We start from the raw sequence: 14,849 nt of genomic DNA on the forward strand, positions 1-14,849 counted from the left end.
ATGCCAGGGGCTTAGGTGGAGAGGAAATGTTTTGAGAATGATGAGGGCAATGAATGTACAAATGTGCTTTACACAATTGATGTATGTATGGATTGTGATAGGAGTTGTATGAGCCCATAATAAAATGATTAAAATAATAATAATAAATGCCTTATAAGATATACTCATTAATTTCCATTGTAATTTTGTTTCCTATGTACTTTACCATGATGTTTCTTTTGATTCGGGGTATAAATGCTCCAGCCTTTTTTTTTTCTTTTAAATAAACCTTTTATTTTATTTTGAAATTATTACATATTCACAGGAAGTTACAATGATAGTACAGAGATGTCCCGTATACCCTTCCCTTGGTTATGTCTTATATAATTACAGCACACTAGCAATACCTAGAAATTTATACAATGAGTATGTGTGTGTTGTTTTGTGTGTGGCTTTTGGGTCAACTCTGACTCATGGCAACCTTATGTGTAACAGTAGAAAATGTTGCTTAATGCTAATTATGTTTAAATTCATCATTGATGCCTTGGTGTCAGTCCACTTCATTGAGTATATCCTGTGTTTTTGTTGGCTCTCCTCTTACCCTAAGATCTCTGGTAGTGCAGTGACTTAAACATGGGTTAGTGGTTCAAATCTACGAGCTGCTTTGCAGGGAAAAATGAAGCTGTCTACTTCCTAAAGATTTACAGTCTTACAAAGCCTGAAGAACAGTGCCGCTCTGCCCTGTCTGTGGGTGCTCTGAGTGGGAATTGACTTCATCACAGTAGATTTGGATTTTTCTTCTCTTTACCAAACGTTTGAATCTGGTGTCTAGTGTCCAATTTCTCCTCATTGGCAGTTGGTAAGGTCATCACTTTTCTTAAAGTTGAGTTGTTCTAACAAGTGTGTTACAGTAGCTCATCTTAATCTTAATGGCTGATAATACTGAACAATATTTCATGTGCTTATTTACCTTTTGTACACCCTCGTCTTTAGCATGGGTTTTCATGTCTTGTGCCCCTTTTCCTTTTGAATTTATCTTTCACTCTGTAACTCGTCTTTTTATCCCTTTTAGCAGGGTCTTTTGTAGAACAAAAGTTTTAAAGTTTTGATGAAGTTCAATTTATCACTTTGTTTATAGATCATATTTTTATTATGTCTGAAAACTCTGTACCTTGGCCAAAATTCTGAGGATTTTCTCCTGTGTTATCTCCTAAAAGTAGTTTTATATTTAACTCTATGGTCCATTCTGAGTTTATTTTATGTAAGACATGAGTTTTAAATTGAGGCTCATCATCTTGAAGGTTCAATTGCTGCAACACTATTTATTGTTGTCAAAAATCAATGGACTGCACTTGGATGGGTCTATTTCTGGGTTTTCTGTTCTATTCCATCAAACTATGTTTCATTTCCTCTATCAATACCACCTAATTATGGTTCTTCTAGCTATAATAATTTTTGAAAATAGGTAGACTTAATTTATTCTTTATCAGTTTTAGTTAGTCTAGCTCCTTCGCCTTCCATATACATTTTACAATAATCTTTGCAAATAATTCCAAAGTTTTGTTAATTACTCATTCTTCCTCTCACATTCATTTAATAATTTGCTTATCCCTGTATCTTCCCTATGGTCTACCTTGTCGGACAGAGTGTTCATGTCAAAAAGAAAATAAAAAACTTAAAGGAATCCAGTGGGAGGGAAGTGGGGGGAACAACCAACCTAGAATTAATATATGATTTTAGCAATGTCATAAGATTTAGATCAACGTGTAAAAATTAATTATATTTCTATATAATAGCTACAAGCACTTGGAAACTAAAGAACACAAAACCTTCAAAATCTTTTTTTTAATTCTCAAGTATAAATCTAATAAAACACAGAGGACTTACATGCTGAAAACTATAAAACAATAAAGAAATCAAAGAATATATAAGTAAATAGAGTACCATGTTCATAGATTGGAGGTCTAAACCTAGCCAGTGTTCTTCAAATAAATGTGCAACTTTAATCTAATGCCTATCAAAATTTGCCAAAAGATATTTTGTTAGACAAGAGATACTGTTTTTTCATGTATTATTTTTTCTTTATAAGAAAATTTAGAGTTTCCCATTTGTTTTCTAAGTGAAAAATTGACCAGGAAAATGATGTTATAACAATACCAAGTGCCTTTGCTACTTTCTATTAGAAATAATACTAAAAATGTGGTCCACACCCGCTCTGTGCATGGCTACAGAAATAGCATTAGAGGGCGGGGGTGGGGGGACTGTACATCTGACCTCTTGCAGTATGTGTAGAGAGGAGAATCCGGGAATCCAGGTCCACATCTGCCTGAGGATGATTCCTATCAGGCGGAGGTTAGATATGCCTCCACACTCCATCCTTCTTTGTCTTATTGTGACAGCAACCATCCTTCCCACAGAACTCCATTTCTCTGCTGGGTTCAATAATCTATTTCTATTGCTACACAGAATCCATAGCCAACACATACAATTATGGGGCTTATTAGGGAAGTTAACAGGTTGCAAATCAAGGTCAAAAATGTTAAAGTTCTTTTGTCTGAAATCCTTTTTTTTTTTTTTTGCATGCTCCCACCCAGTTATTTGATGAGTGTTATACAAACTTGGGATAGAATAGCCATGGTCCAGGAATTTCACTTCACTGCCATGACCATGTGCTAAGTGCTTTCCATGGGAAAAGACAAGCACAGAGTCAAGGTATCTCCCTCCAGTCACAGAGCTAGAGGAGAAGGAAGCATGGTTCACACCTGGGCTAACGTGAATTCACAGCCCGGTTTGTGTTCAGTGTCTCAGGACTCTCTCCTCTAGTCACACAGGGGCGCTGGTGTTTGCCTCCGTTTCAGTGGAGCCTCACAAACAGACCAAACGCCCCCTCAGAGAGTCCAACTTTTGAAAATCATTTTATTCTGATATCACTTTATTACCCACTTCCCTTTAAGGCTCTTTTTGTGTGTACTCAGTCTGCTCTAATATTTCAGTGCTGGCTAGAGAGCTGAACCCAAAGATTTTTATTAGATTGTCCAGTTGTATGGGAATATTTGATAGATACATTTTGGGAATAACTTTTTCTTTTTTTTTTAATTGTAGTTGAAGCCGCTTTCCCCAGTTGTCAGAGCAGTATAAAGTATGTGCCTTTTGCCCTTAATGTAGGAGAAGTGGAGTTTGAAATGGTCCCATCCATTTTCTTTGCTATCAGGGAAAGTGGATCACTCTTTGCTTTTTATCGTAATCGTTTAAAATCTTGACATTGAAAAGTTGACATTGAAAAATGAAACACTGAATATGGAGTGGGTTTCTCTCCCAAAGACCAAAAATGATATATTGAAATGTTTTCAAAGAGAAGCAAGAAAAAATTTAATACAATTTTTTGATCATTGCTTTCCTAAAATTTCATTTTAATGGTCCATTATGGTTGAAGAAGGAATTTAGTCTTCCTAGATATATCTAGATATATTGTAAACAATAGACTCCAGCCTCCTTGCATTCTAGAAGCAAGAAAAAGTTCAGTTTAAAAGCCTTTATCTATTTTTAAAGTCTTTAAACAAAAACAAAATACCCAATACTTTCCTTCTAGAAATCAATAAAGAAAAAAGAATGAGAGAAAACAGATTCTCTCTAAGTAATGGAGTGGGAAATTACGTGAATCAACGTGTCCTTTGCAAGATATCTCAGCTCAAAATCGGTTCTGAGTTCTGCCTTCAGGTTTACCAGGGTACAGCTGGAGGAGTGCTTTAGTACTAACCCCCTGTTGCGAACTAAACGTGTTCTGGGGGAAATGGGGTAACACGGACGAGAAATAAAGAAAGCCCATTATATACTAATGTAATGCTCCTGTTAGCACAATTGAACAGGGCCCTACAGGCAGAGTTGGTTACAATTGGCGGCTAGCAACAAAGTCAGCAGTTTGAAGAGAGGAGCTGCTCCTTGGGAGAAAGATGAGGCTGTCTCTTCCCATGCAGATTTACAGCCTCAGAAACCCGAGGGGCACTTCTGCCCGTCTTAGAGTTGCTGTGAGTCAGAGTAGACACACTGGCAGATTGCTTTAGCACATTTCAATATCGTGACCCTCCGCTCTGTAAAGAATGTTGAAAGCCCCATGCATTGCCAAAACACCGAACAAATCTGTCTCGTACAGCCAGAGCATTCCTTAAAAGCAGAGACAGGGAGAATTTGCCTCACATATTTTGGCCATCATATCAGGAGAGACCAGTCTCTGGAGAAGGACATCACACTTGGTAGACCGGAGAGTCAGTGAAAAGGAAGACCCAAGCCCACCACCCCTGAGGAGAGGGATTGGCCCAGTTACGGCGACAATGGGCTCAAACAAACACTGGCTGTGAGGCTGGGTCAGGACCTGGCAGTGTTTTGTTCTCCTGTACAGGGGGTTTTGATGAGTTGGCTTTGACTTGATGGCACTTCACGATAGCAGGCACTTCACCGTCCCTGTCCGTGGAAGCACGGCCTAGTAAGCACTCTCAACTACAAAAGTGACTCCCCTCCCTGGATGACAAACTGTTGCCTCGGTTAAACAGGGTCTTATGATGAGAGGAGAGGCCGGACTGGTGGGAGAGGGATCATGTTATGGTGACCCCCTCCCAAAATATTTGTTGCAGTCTTAACCCCCTCTACCTATTCGTGTAATCCCATTTGGAAACATTTATCTTTGTTACCGTCGAGAGACCATATCAGGTTGTGTCTTAAACTAATGACTTTTGAGAGATTGAAAGAGACCAGATTAGCCATAGAGTCAAGTAACCACAAATGGGGAAATTGGATAGTGTGTAGATATAATTAAGGAACTTGGGAACTGCAGGGCTGGAGAGCTAAGATACAGATTTTCCTCCAGAGCCAACAGAAAGAAGTCTTTCCTCTAGAACTGGGGCACCGAGTTTGGATTCCGTGCCTCCTGAATGGTCGAAAATCCGGAAGCCACCTGCTTGTGGTGTTCCCACCACCGCAGTTCTGAGAGACAGACAGATGCTGTATCCCTGGCCGTCTCTCTTCCCTCCTGATGTCCTGCCTGCTGCGCAGAGAACAAACTGCTGGGCTCTCTCCAACAGGCTGACCTTGTGCTTGCTTCTTGATTTCCGGCAAAGTCAGAGGTAGAGCTGGAATGGGCCAGGGCATTGTTGGATGACTTTACCGGAGCCATTCACTAGTCAGCTCCTTGTCACTCAAACCAAAAAACCAGTATTCTTTGTGCAAATTGTGGTGAGACCCTGTGCTATTTTGGAGTTCGGCTGATTTTCTTTTTAAATCATTTTATTAGGGGCTCGTGCAACTCTTATCACAATCCATACCTACATCCATTGTGTCAAGCACATTTGTACATTTGTTGCTATCTTCCTTCTCAAAACATTTTCTTTATACTTGAGCCCTTAATATCAGCTCCTCATTTTTCCCCTCCCTCCTCCATCCTCCCTTGCTCCCTCTCAAACCTTTGATAATTTGTAAATTATTATTATTTTGTCATGTCTCACACTGTCCGATGTCTCCCTTCACCCACTTTTCTGTTGTCTGTCCTCTAGAGAGGGGGTTATATGTAGATCCTTGTGATCGGTTCCCCCTTTCTACCCCACCCACCCCTTCCCCTCCTGGTATCTCTACTCTCAGTATTGGTCCTGAGGGGTTTATCTGTCCTGGATTCCCTGTGTTTCCAGCTCTGATCTGTACCAGTGTACATCCTCTGGTCTAGTCAGAATTAGGATCATGACAGTGGGGGTGGGGGGAGCATTAAAGAACAAGAGGAAAGTTTGTATGTTTCATTGGTGCTATACTGCACCCTGACTGGCTCATTCCTCCCAGTGACACTTCTATAAGGAGATGTCCAGTTGCCTACAGATGGGCTTTGGGTCTCTACTCTACACTCTCCTCATTCGCATCGATATGATTTGTAGTTCTTTGATGCCTGATAACTGATCCTATAGATACCTCATGATCACACAGGCTGATGTACTTCTTCCATGTGGGCTTTGTTGCTTCTAAGATAGATGCCTGCTTGTTTATCTTAAAGACTTTAAGACCCAGACACTATATCTTTTGATAGCCGGGCACCATCAGCTTTCTTCGCCACATTTGATTATGCACCGCTTTGTCTTCAGCAATCGTGTCAGGAAGGTGAGCATCATGGAATGCCAGTTTAGTAGAACAAAGTGTTCTTGCATTGAGGGAATGCTTGAGTGGAGGCCCAATGTCCATCTACTACCTTAATACTAAACCTATAAATATATGCACATAGATCTGTTTCCCCATCATCATATATAAATATATTTACATATGTATCTATGTGTAGTCACTCAAAAAGTACAGGCTCTGAAAGGGTAGTGGTTTTGACCTAATGCCTCTGGATAGTTGGGCCTCTCCAGTTGGACTTCTCCATTTCTGGTCGATTTATAATGTGCAAGTTGAGTCTCTGTTGCTGTCATATTTTGTTTAAGACTCCCCAAATTTACCATTTTCTTTTTGTTGTTTTTCTTTACAAGTTATTCTTGTAAAGGAACAAGTGTCTATAGGAGCTGGTGACAACATAGGCTCGGCATCGGCCTACAACCCTGGAAAGATGAGGCTCTCTTCCCCCATAAGTACTTCCAGCTTTAGAAACCTTATTTAGGGTCCATATGAGTCGAATTCGATTTGATGGCAGTGGGTTTGATTTTGTTGGGGTTTGCTGTTGTTTTTAATGTGCTAGAGAGGGAAGAAAAGGGGAAGATGTGGAAAAACCATGTATACAAGAAATTTAAGAAATCCTGGTGACATGGTGGGTTATGCCGTGGGCTGTTAACCATAAGGTAAGCAGTTAGAAACCACCAGCCACTCCGCAAGAGAAAGAGAAGGCTTTCTACTCCCATAAAGATTTATAGTCTTGGAAACCCCCAGGGGCAGTGCTACTCTGTCCTCTAGGGTGGCTAGGAGTCTGAAGTGATTCAGTGGCAGTGAGTTTAGTAATTAAATTAGATAAGTAGATGTCTTCCAAACGGATCCCCTTTGCTTCCTTGGATCCAAAATAATTAAGCATTATCTGTTAATACATTTTGCTCTCAAATATTATTTTTGTGATAAACACAATATTGTTAACTATTTGTGATATGGGCTACCGAGGTGGCAGGTTTCATGGAACTCCGGTTAAAAAGCTCTCAGATAAAGGGAACAGCAGGTTTTATATGAACCTCACCGCAGGTTTGCAGACGTAGTCATTGTCTCTTTGGCTTGAGCTTGGGGTACAGATGAAGAGTAACAACATATCAGCCAAAGAATCCTTAGGGCCAGATAACCAAGAGATCCTACTCACAATGGCCCATCCATCCTCCACAGTCCTCCGCTCCCCCTACCCCCACATACCCAGTGCATCTCAGTCATGTACATCTAAACATCTCTTGACGCAGCACTTCTCCCCATCCTAAGATAGTACCCTATAGTAATCATGTAAAGAAAAGTCAGCATCCCAATACCTGCTTGGAGGATATAGGCTCTTATTTAACCATCTCAAAATCCCAAGAAGATAAGGGGCTGTGAGTGTGCCTATTTTCCAGATGGGAAACCTGAGGCACAGGAAGGTGAAGTAACCTGCCCAAGGTTACCCAGTCATTAGAGGGCAGACTCAGAGTTCTGACCCACAAACAGTGCCATCCATGTGACAACACAAGAGTCCAGCCAGCATCTCCCCACTCCATGATGGTCCTGGCTGGTCTCTGCTGTCCAGTTTGTCCCCTTAGCCTATCTCCACTCTACTGTCAGTGAATATTTTAAGAACATTAATTTGACCTTGTCACAAATGCTTAACATCCTTGGTGGCTTATAAGCTGTGTGTTGGGCAACCAATCACAAGGTCAGCTGTTCAAATCCACCAAATGTTCCACGGGAGAAAGATGAGACTCTCTGCTCTCACAAAGATTTATGATATCTGGAATCCTGAATGGGCATTCAACCCTGCCCTATAGGGTCATTATGAGTCAGAATTGACTAGATGGCAATGAGTTTAATTGCTGTTTTCTATTCTTTGTATACGAATACAAATAATATCTTCTTACTGCCACCAATAAGTGTCTCACCACTGTCCTCATGCTCAGCTCCTGCCATCAGGATACATTTCAGGTTCTCGAAGGTACCGTGAACTCTGGCGAGTTGCTGAGGATTGAGGCCCATGCCCTGTTGTCTTTGCTTTTCCTCACACTCCTCCCCTACACCTGTACCTCTGCTCCCGTCCTTGAGACAGCCCTGTCACATTCATCAGCACGATCCAACTAATACTTCTCTCACATATTTTGAAACTTGTGCATATCTCACATAACTGCTCAGTCAATAAATACTGATCTATTGATTGAGCACAGCCAATAATTCAATAAACACTCTTACATTTTTAGTATTTCCCTTTTCATTTATATAGAACCAAAAGTTAGCATTGTTATATGAAATTGGCATTTTTGCTTCAATGGCAAAAATTCATATCCTATATTTAAATTGGGAGGAATTTAAAGATCGAGAAGATAGACTTGGAATAATCCCCAGCCAAGGCACAAATCTTATACCCAAAGTCAGTAAGCACAAATAAGATTGCCAAAAGATCAAACACAGTATCTATCATGGGACAGTTATATACATAATGTGTTTTGTGATCTGACACTGGATTAGGAGAATCAGTTCATCGAGAACTCTTACTAACGTCGAAGGTAAATTGCTTCCCTCCCTCCATCGAGCAATACAATGTTTGAGCTACAAACATTTTCATGCTCGCTGAATGCAACACCTCCCTTCTTATTAATAAGAGAATCAAGGCACTGAGGTGTTACAAACTGTAGAGTTGTATTTGTCACACTCACTCTTTAAAATACTATTTCACCATCTTCTCCGTAACACACCCGAAAAACGACCATTTTATAGACTTCAGAAACTCCTGTGGTGAATTCAGGGTATACTCAGTTTCCAGGGTCCTTATTCTAACTTCAGAGCTTATCGCCCTACTTATAATTTAAAGATTGATAACGCTTGAACTATCATTTTTGTCATTTTATTCACCAAAGGAAAATTGGTAGGCACAGTTTGTGCCCAGCTGCGAACCAAAAGGTTGACAGTTTGACCCCAGTGCCTGGGAAGAAAGGCCTGGCAAACTGCTTCTGTAAAGCTCACAGACACGGACAACTCAATGGAACCCGTATGCTCTATCATGAGTCAAAATCAACTTTGTTTTTAAGCAAATGAGCAAACAAATCTACTCCCAAAAGTTTATAATATTGAATTTTAATCCTTCAGCCATAAGGAGCTGTATTCCCCGGCAGTTAACATCGCCACATGAACTGCCAGCGTCCCCTATACACAGGCTGTAGTTAGTCATCAGTCTGCTGCATCACCAGTCTGCTTCCTCCATTCACATCACCTGCTAGCCTGGTTGGCATTTAGACATGTGTTACTTGCTCTAAAGAAACATTTGCTTTGGCATTTTTCAAATAAATGATGTGTGTGTTGGGGTTTCCACTTGAAACTTTGTCATTGTGCTTAGGATCAACTAGAGGTATGCTCTTTACCTGTGAATCCCTGTGAATTGCTGGAAATTTTGAAATCACAGAGACTTTCATTTTAAATCACATATATATTTTTAAAGTAACCATGGTGTTGATGTGGGATAGATGTTATGGCTAAACCCAAGGTCGGTAGTTCAAACCCCCCTACCCCCACTCCTACTTCTCCTTGGGGGAAAAAATGAGGCTCTCTGCTCCCATAATGATTTAAAGTCTTGGAAGCACTTTATATAGAATTGCTGTAAATTGGAATTAGCGTGATGCCAGTGGAGTTGGGTTTGGTTCAGTTCTGTGGGATTTCTATTTCCACACCTAAAAAGCTCCATGCTTTTGCTCATGTAAGAGACAAGAAAACTTAACCTTTCAGCCCACCCCATGTGAAACAAAGGCCCTCTGGTTCTTGCTGTGTTCTGCCTCATCCAGGAATGTGCCCCTTGAATTCCTGGCACACTGAACCTTCGTCATCTGAGTCTGGTTGGAAATACAGCCTCGTATATGGAATATACGAATATATGGAATCAAACTGCATTTCCCAGGGGTGACAGTTTGAGGAGCACCTCTACAGTGAGAGAGAGAGAAGCCCTCTCTCCCCCTTGCCCCTGCATGCTGCTTGTCCCAGGCTGCCTCCAACACCATCGCTCCCACACAGACTTTCCCACAAACACTTGCTCCTTGGTAGACGGAGCTGCAGACACCGCTCATGGTCCTGGTCCGTTGTGCACCTCGCATCTGCCAACTTTCCTCAATTCAAACCTTTTCATTTTTTTTTCAGAAAAATTTTAAATGATTACTAAATGGGCCAGAATGTAGCCAAACATGATTTATGAATGGAAGTTTCTCTCGCCATTCCTTGGGCTTGTGTTCTGACTCCTTCACAAATCAGGGATCAAGCAGGGCTTTTATCAAGCTAAAACACTGCAAGATTGAGGTCTGTTTTGCCGCCTCTGGGACAACATAAGGAAGAAAGATGTGCTCTTCCCACGGGGGCAGAAACTTCCCGCTGGCTTGTATCAGAGCCAAGCCACGTGGGGGCCTGTGGTAGATGACACAAGAATGCTTCGGCAGTAAAAGGCCACATGCCACAAAGTTAATGGTGCATCGCATTTGCGACATCAAGATGCAACTCCCATTTACCAAGTTACACTTGACCCATCTGTGGAGACTTATTAGCAACCTTCAAGGAGAACTTGAAACCCTTGCTGATGAAGAGCGAGGATTTAGTGCCCTTCACTCTGGATCAATGTCAGGAAGCCAAAACTCCTCAGCACTGCACCAATAGGTAACATGGTGATAAGCTGAGAAAAGATGGAAAATGTCAAGAATTTCATCTTGTTTGGACCCGCAGTCAATGTCAATGGAAGCAGCAGTTGAGAGATCAAATGATGCATTGCATTTGAGTACGTCTACTGCATGCGCGCGAACTCTGTAAGGTGTTGAAGAGCAGATTGCTTTGAGGACCACAGTGTGCCTGACCCAATCATGGTATTTTCAGCTGCCTCATATGCATGTGAAAGTTGGATATTGAATAAGGACGACCAAAGAACAATCGATGCATTTGAATTATGTTTGATATGCCATGAATTAATGCCCTTAAGTTTGTCCTTATTTCAGACTGGTTCTGGGGTTTACATTTAGGTATTTTATCCATCTTAAATTCATATTGTAGATGGAGTGAGGTGTGAATCCTGCCTCATTTTTCTGCAAATGGAAATCCAATTTTGCCACCACTATTTGTTGAAGAGACTAGCTCTTCTCGATGTAGTTTGATGGATTTTGGCCCTTTATCTATATAGGTGGGTGGATTTATTTCTGGATTCTCTATTATACTCCATCCGTGTATCTATCATTGCTCTAGAACCAGGATGCTGGGACTATTATGGCTATATAGTAGGTTTTGAGGTGAGGAAATGAAAGGCCCCCCTACTGTGTTCTTCCTAAGCAGTGCTTTGCTTACCCTGGATCCCTTTCCGTCCCATGATAGGTTAGTGATTAGTTTCTCTGTTTCTTTAAAATATTGCTGGGGAAAAAAATATTGCTGGGATCTGGATGTAAATCGCATTATATTTATAGGTTGCAATGGGTAGTTTTGGCATTTTCACAATAAGTCTTCCTGTCTATGGATGTACAGCATCCTTCCATTTTTGTAGGTTGCTGTTGGCTTGTTATAGTTAGTCTTTTATCTTTTGCTTTGTTGGGAGTATTAATAAGTGTTAAATTATAGTACAATGTGTGGGAATTTGTGTGTGTTTATTTTTTTAGGTAGGTTGTTTAGAAAGTACTTTAAGTGCTTAACTATTACCTGAGTTTTCTATAACATAAAATATCGGGATGTGATTGGCAGTTTCATAAGATTTTCTTCCCATGACTGTAGGAGATCTGTGGATATTCAACAACACAAAGAAATTCTTGATTTCTGCTCATTAATTGGAACAATTACATAGCATTTTATAATAGTATTGATGGTAGAGCTTCTGTTTTTTTGTTTTGTTTTTAAATTTAAAACCTGGCTTGTATTTAAAGGGACAAACTTCATCAGTAGTCTTGATTTTTTTCAGGAGAAAAGGTCTCAAAATATATTGATTGGCAAAAATAAAGTAACTGAAACATTTTGCCTTTTAAAAAAAATAACTATTTTTCTTTACATCCATACCATTTCTTGTCTTTTTCCGTCTCTGTAGAGTTATATAAGAGCTTATTCAAAGTGTTCTCATAGACTGGTGGTAAATATTCATACATTTTGTTTCATTGCAAAGGACACATGATAATTAAATGTCCATGTAGCCTCTTACTATCCCAGCAATATTTCGTGAGCTGGGGATGGGGTTTTGCCAGGCTTCTACATATGTGCAGCTAGTATTTAGTAGGCTGTAATGAAAATTCTAGTGGCCCAGCATGCTAAGCATGCCCTAAAGACAGTTCTCACAGTGGCGAGGCAGCCGAGCGCATTCGTGCATGGGGGAATCCCGGCCCTTCTCTCCTCCAGTGCCGGCTCCCAGCCGATGTGCTGGCAGCGCTGGCTGCCCCGTCATCCCAGTGTCCTGCCCTGGGAATGACCGCCCAGGCCGCCTGGCTGCAATCTGCAGACATAGGCCTGAGCAAGTGCTGGGGCGAGCAGCTCGGAGGCGGAGGAGCTGCGGGTCTCTGTTGCTATAGCTGTGATGTCACGCGCCAGCCCTAACCCACGGTTGGTTGTTTTGTGTTTCAGCTCCCTGCCTGCCGTTGAACACAAAGACCTGGAAGAGACTGGCACATCCTTCAGCGAGAAGAAAGAAGGCGACGAAGCAGATTAAAGCAACGTGTGGCGTGTGGCCTATTTTGCGCAGAGGCCACCTTTGGAGGGGAAAGGACACAGAAACCAGCGTGGCAGTGACCGAGCTATGAGATGAGGCCGTGCTGCTGACCCCCAGAGCCCGGGATCGCCAGGCGCCCCTCGTGCTTCGTGTACATGTGTCTACTCAGCCCCTCCGGAGGCGCCCAGGAAAGACTCCAACACGGCCGCAGGGGAGAGAGCGCCCAACATGCCCACGGAGACGCTGCAGACAGGTAGCATGGTGAAGCCGGTCAGCCCGGCCGCCACCTTCACCTCGGCCGTGCCCCTGCGCATCCTCAACAAAGGGCCCGACTACTTCCGCAGGCCGGCCGAGCCCAACCCCAAGCGGCTCAGCGCCGTGGAGCGGCTGGAGGCCGACAAGGCCAAGTACGTCAAGAGTCAGGAGGTGATCAACGCCAAGCAGGAGCCCGTGAAGGCAGCGGTGCTCGCGAAGCCCCCCGTGTGCCCGGCGGCCAAGCGCGCCCTGGGCAGCCCGACCCTGAGGGTGTTCGGCGGCAACGCCAAGGCCGAGAGTGGGGTGCCGAGGGAGACCCTGACGCTGGAGATTCTGAAGAACATCCTCAACAGCTCGGAGGGCTCCAGCGCGGGCTCGGGCCACAAGCACCCCTCCCGAAACTGGCTGCCCCACCGGGCCGATGGCCCGGACCTGCACCGCCACTCGTTCGCAGAGTCCCTGAAGGTGTACCCCACGCACGGCCACGGCAGCGCCCCGGAGGGCAGTTCCCACGGCGGCAGACGGCTCCTGGAGCCGTCGGCGGAGTCGTGCCTCCACGTGTCGCACAGCTCGTCGGACATCCGCAGAGTGACCAGCGGGAAGTCGTTGAGAGCAGCCCCCTGCAGCAATTCCGCCCCTCCGCTGCCCCCCAAGCCCAAGCTCGCAGCCCTCGCTGCGACCACCAAGTCTCCAGACGCAGACGCCGCCGTGGAGCCCGCCTGCGCCGTCAGCCGGAGACCGTCCCTGCAGCGGTCCAAGTCAGACTTGAGTGACAGGTACTTCCGCGTGGACGCCGACGTGGAGCGGTTCTTCAACTACTGTGGCCTGGATCCCGAAGAACTGGAAAACCTAGGCGTGGAAAACTTTGCCAGGGCAAACTCCGACATCATCTCCCTCAACTTCCGCAGTGCAAGCATGATCAGCTCAGACTGTGAACAGTCTCAGGACAGCAACAGTGACCTTAGAAATGACGACAGTGCCAATGACCGGGTACCCTACGGCATTTCTGCCATCGAAAGGAATGCCCGAATCATCAAGTGGTTGTACAGCATCAAACAAGCCCGGGAGTCGCAGAAAGTCTCCCACGTGTGACCCTGTGTGCAAAGAGGAGGGGAGGAGGGTGTGTCTGTCTGTGCATACTCACGTGTGAAGGTCGTTAGGTTCCCTTACAGTCTTGTGAGCTTCTCCATGCTCTTTGCAGTTGCTTGTTGTGCAATGTTCCCAAGTTGCATGCCTGTCAACAGGGGGATGACATGGCTCCCACTGGAACCATCACTGCAGAGCCTGGCTGCACACTCTTCATCTGCCAAACGTTCCGGAGCAGAATCTAAGTAGGGCTGCATTCTTAAGCGAAACTGTTTACAAGAAATGGTACACGACTTCTTCGATATTTATGTGGTGTTTGTGTTTTTATATCTCACGCTATTGTGTCTTAATTAAAAGTTTTATCAACTGGCCTTTAAGTTGAAAGTAGAATATTTTTGAAATAAAAAGAGCCAATTTGCCTACCTGTCAGACCATAACCACGGGGACATAAATGGGATGTGCTGTTGAAAGATCAACTGGCCCAAAGCAGAACCAGGCTGTTTTCTGAAGCATGAAGTGGTGAACTTGATGTTAATCACTAACCTGTCAAAACGCTCCTGCTGCTTTGTGAAGTGATTGTTGGGACACCAATGCTAAGTTTTGTGTCTGGCTTAGTGTGTAAATGTGGACGGTTCTGTGGAATAGTGGACCCATTGAATGATGACCTAATACATGGAGGGGGATCAAAACTCGTAGGTGGGTGTTAGGGGGG

General features: G+C 43.4%; 1 protein-coding gene across 3 annotated transcripts in view; it reads left to right on the forward strand.

Annotated features, from left to right (window-relative positions):
• FAM110B (family with sequence similarity 110 member B) overlaps positions 1 to 14,508 on the forward strand; it is a 206,512-nt gene extending 192,004 nt beyond the window's left edge. For all 3 annotated transcript variants that reach the window (XM_045286129.1, XM_045286130.1, XM_004697568.2), the window contains one exon: positions 12,712 to 14,508. In XM_045286129.1, the coding sequence (XP_045142064.1) occupies positions 13,025 to 14,143 (1,119 nt within the window). In that variant the 5' untranslated portion in view covers positions 12,712 to 13,024 and the 3' untranslated portion in view covers positions 14,144 to 14,508. The remainder of the gene's footprint in view (positions 1 to 12,711) is intronic.
• Positions 14,509 to 14,849: the final 341 nt, after the last annotated feature.

The sequence above is a fragment of the Echinops telfairi genome, unplaced genomic scaffold (genome assembly GCF_000313985.2).
Source record: "Echinops telfairi isolate 266 unplaced genomic scaffold, ASM31398v2 ScPeMD7_1;HRSCAF=3_0, whole genome shotgun sequence".
NCBI classification, from domain to species: Eukaryota; Metazoa; Chordata; class Mammalia; order Afrosoricida; family Tenrecidae; genus Echinops; species Echinops telfairi.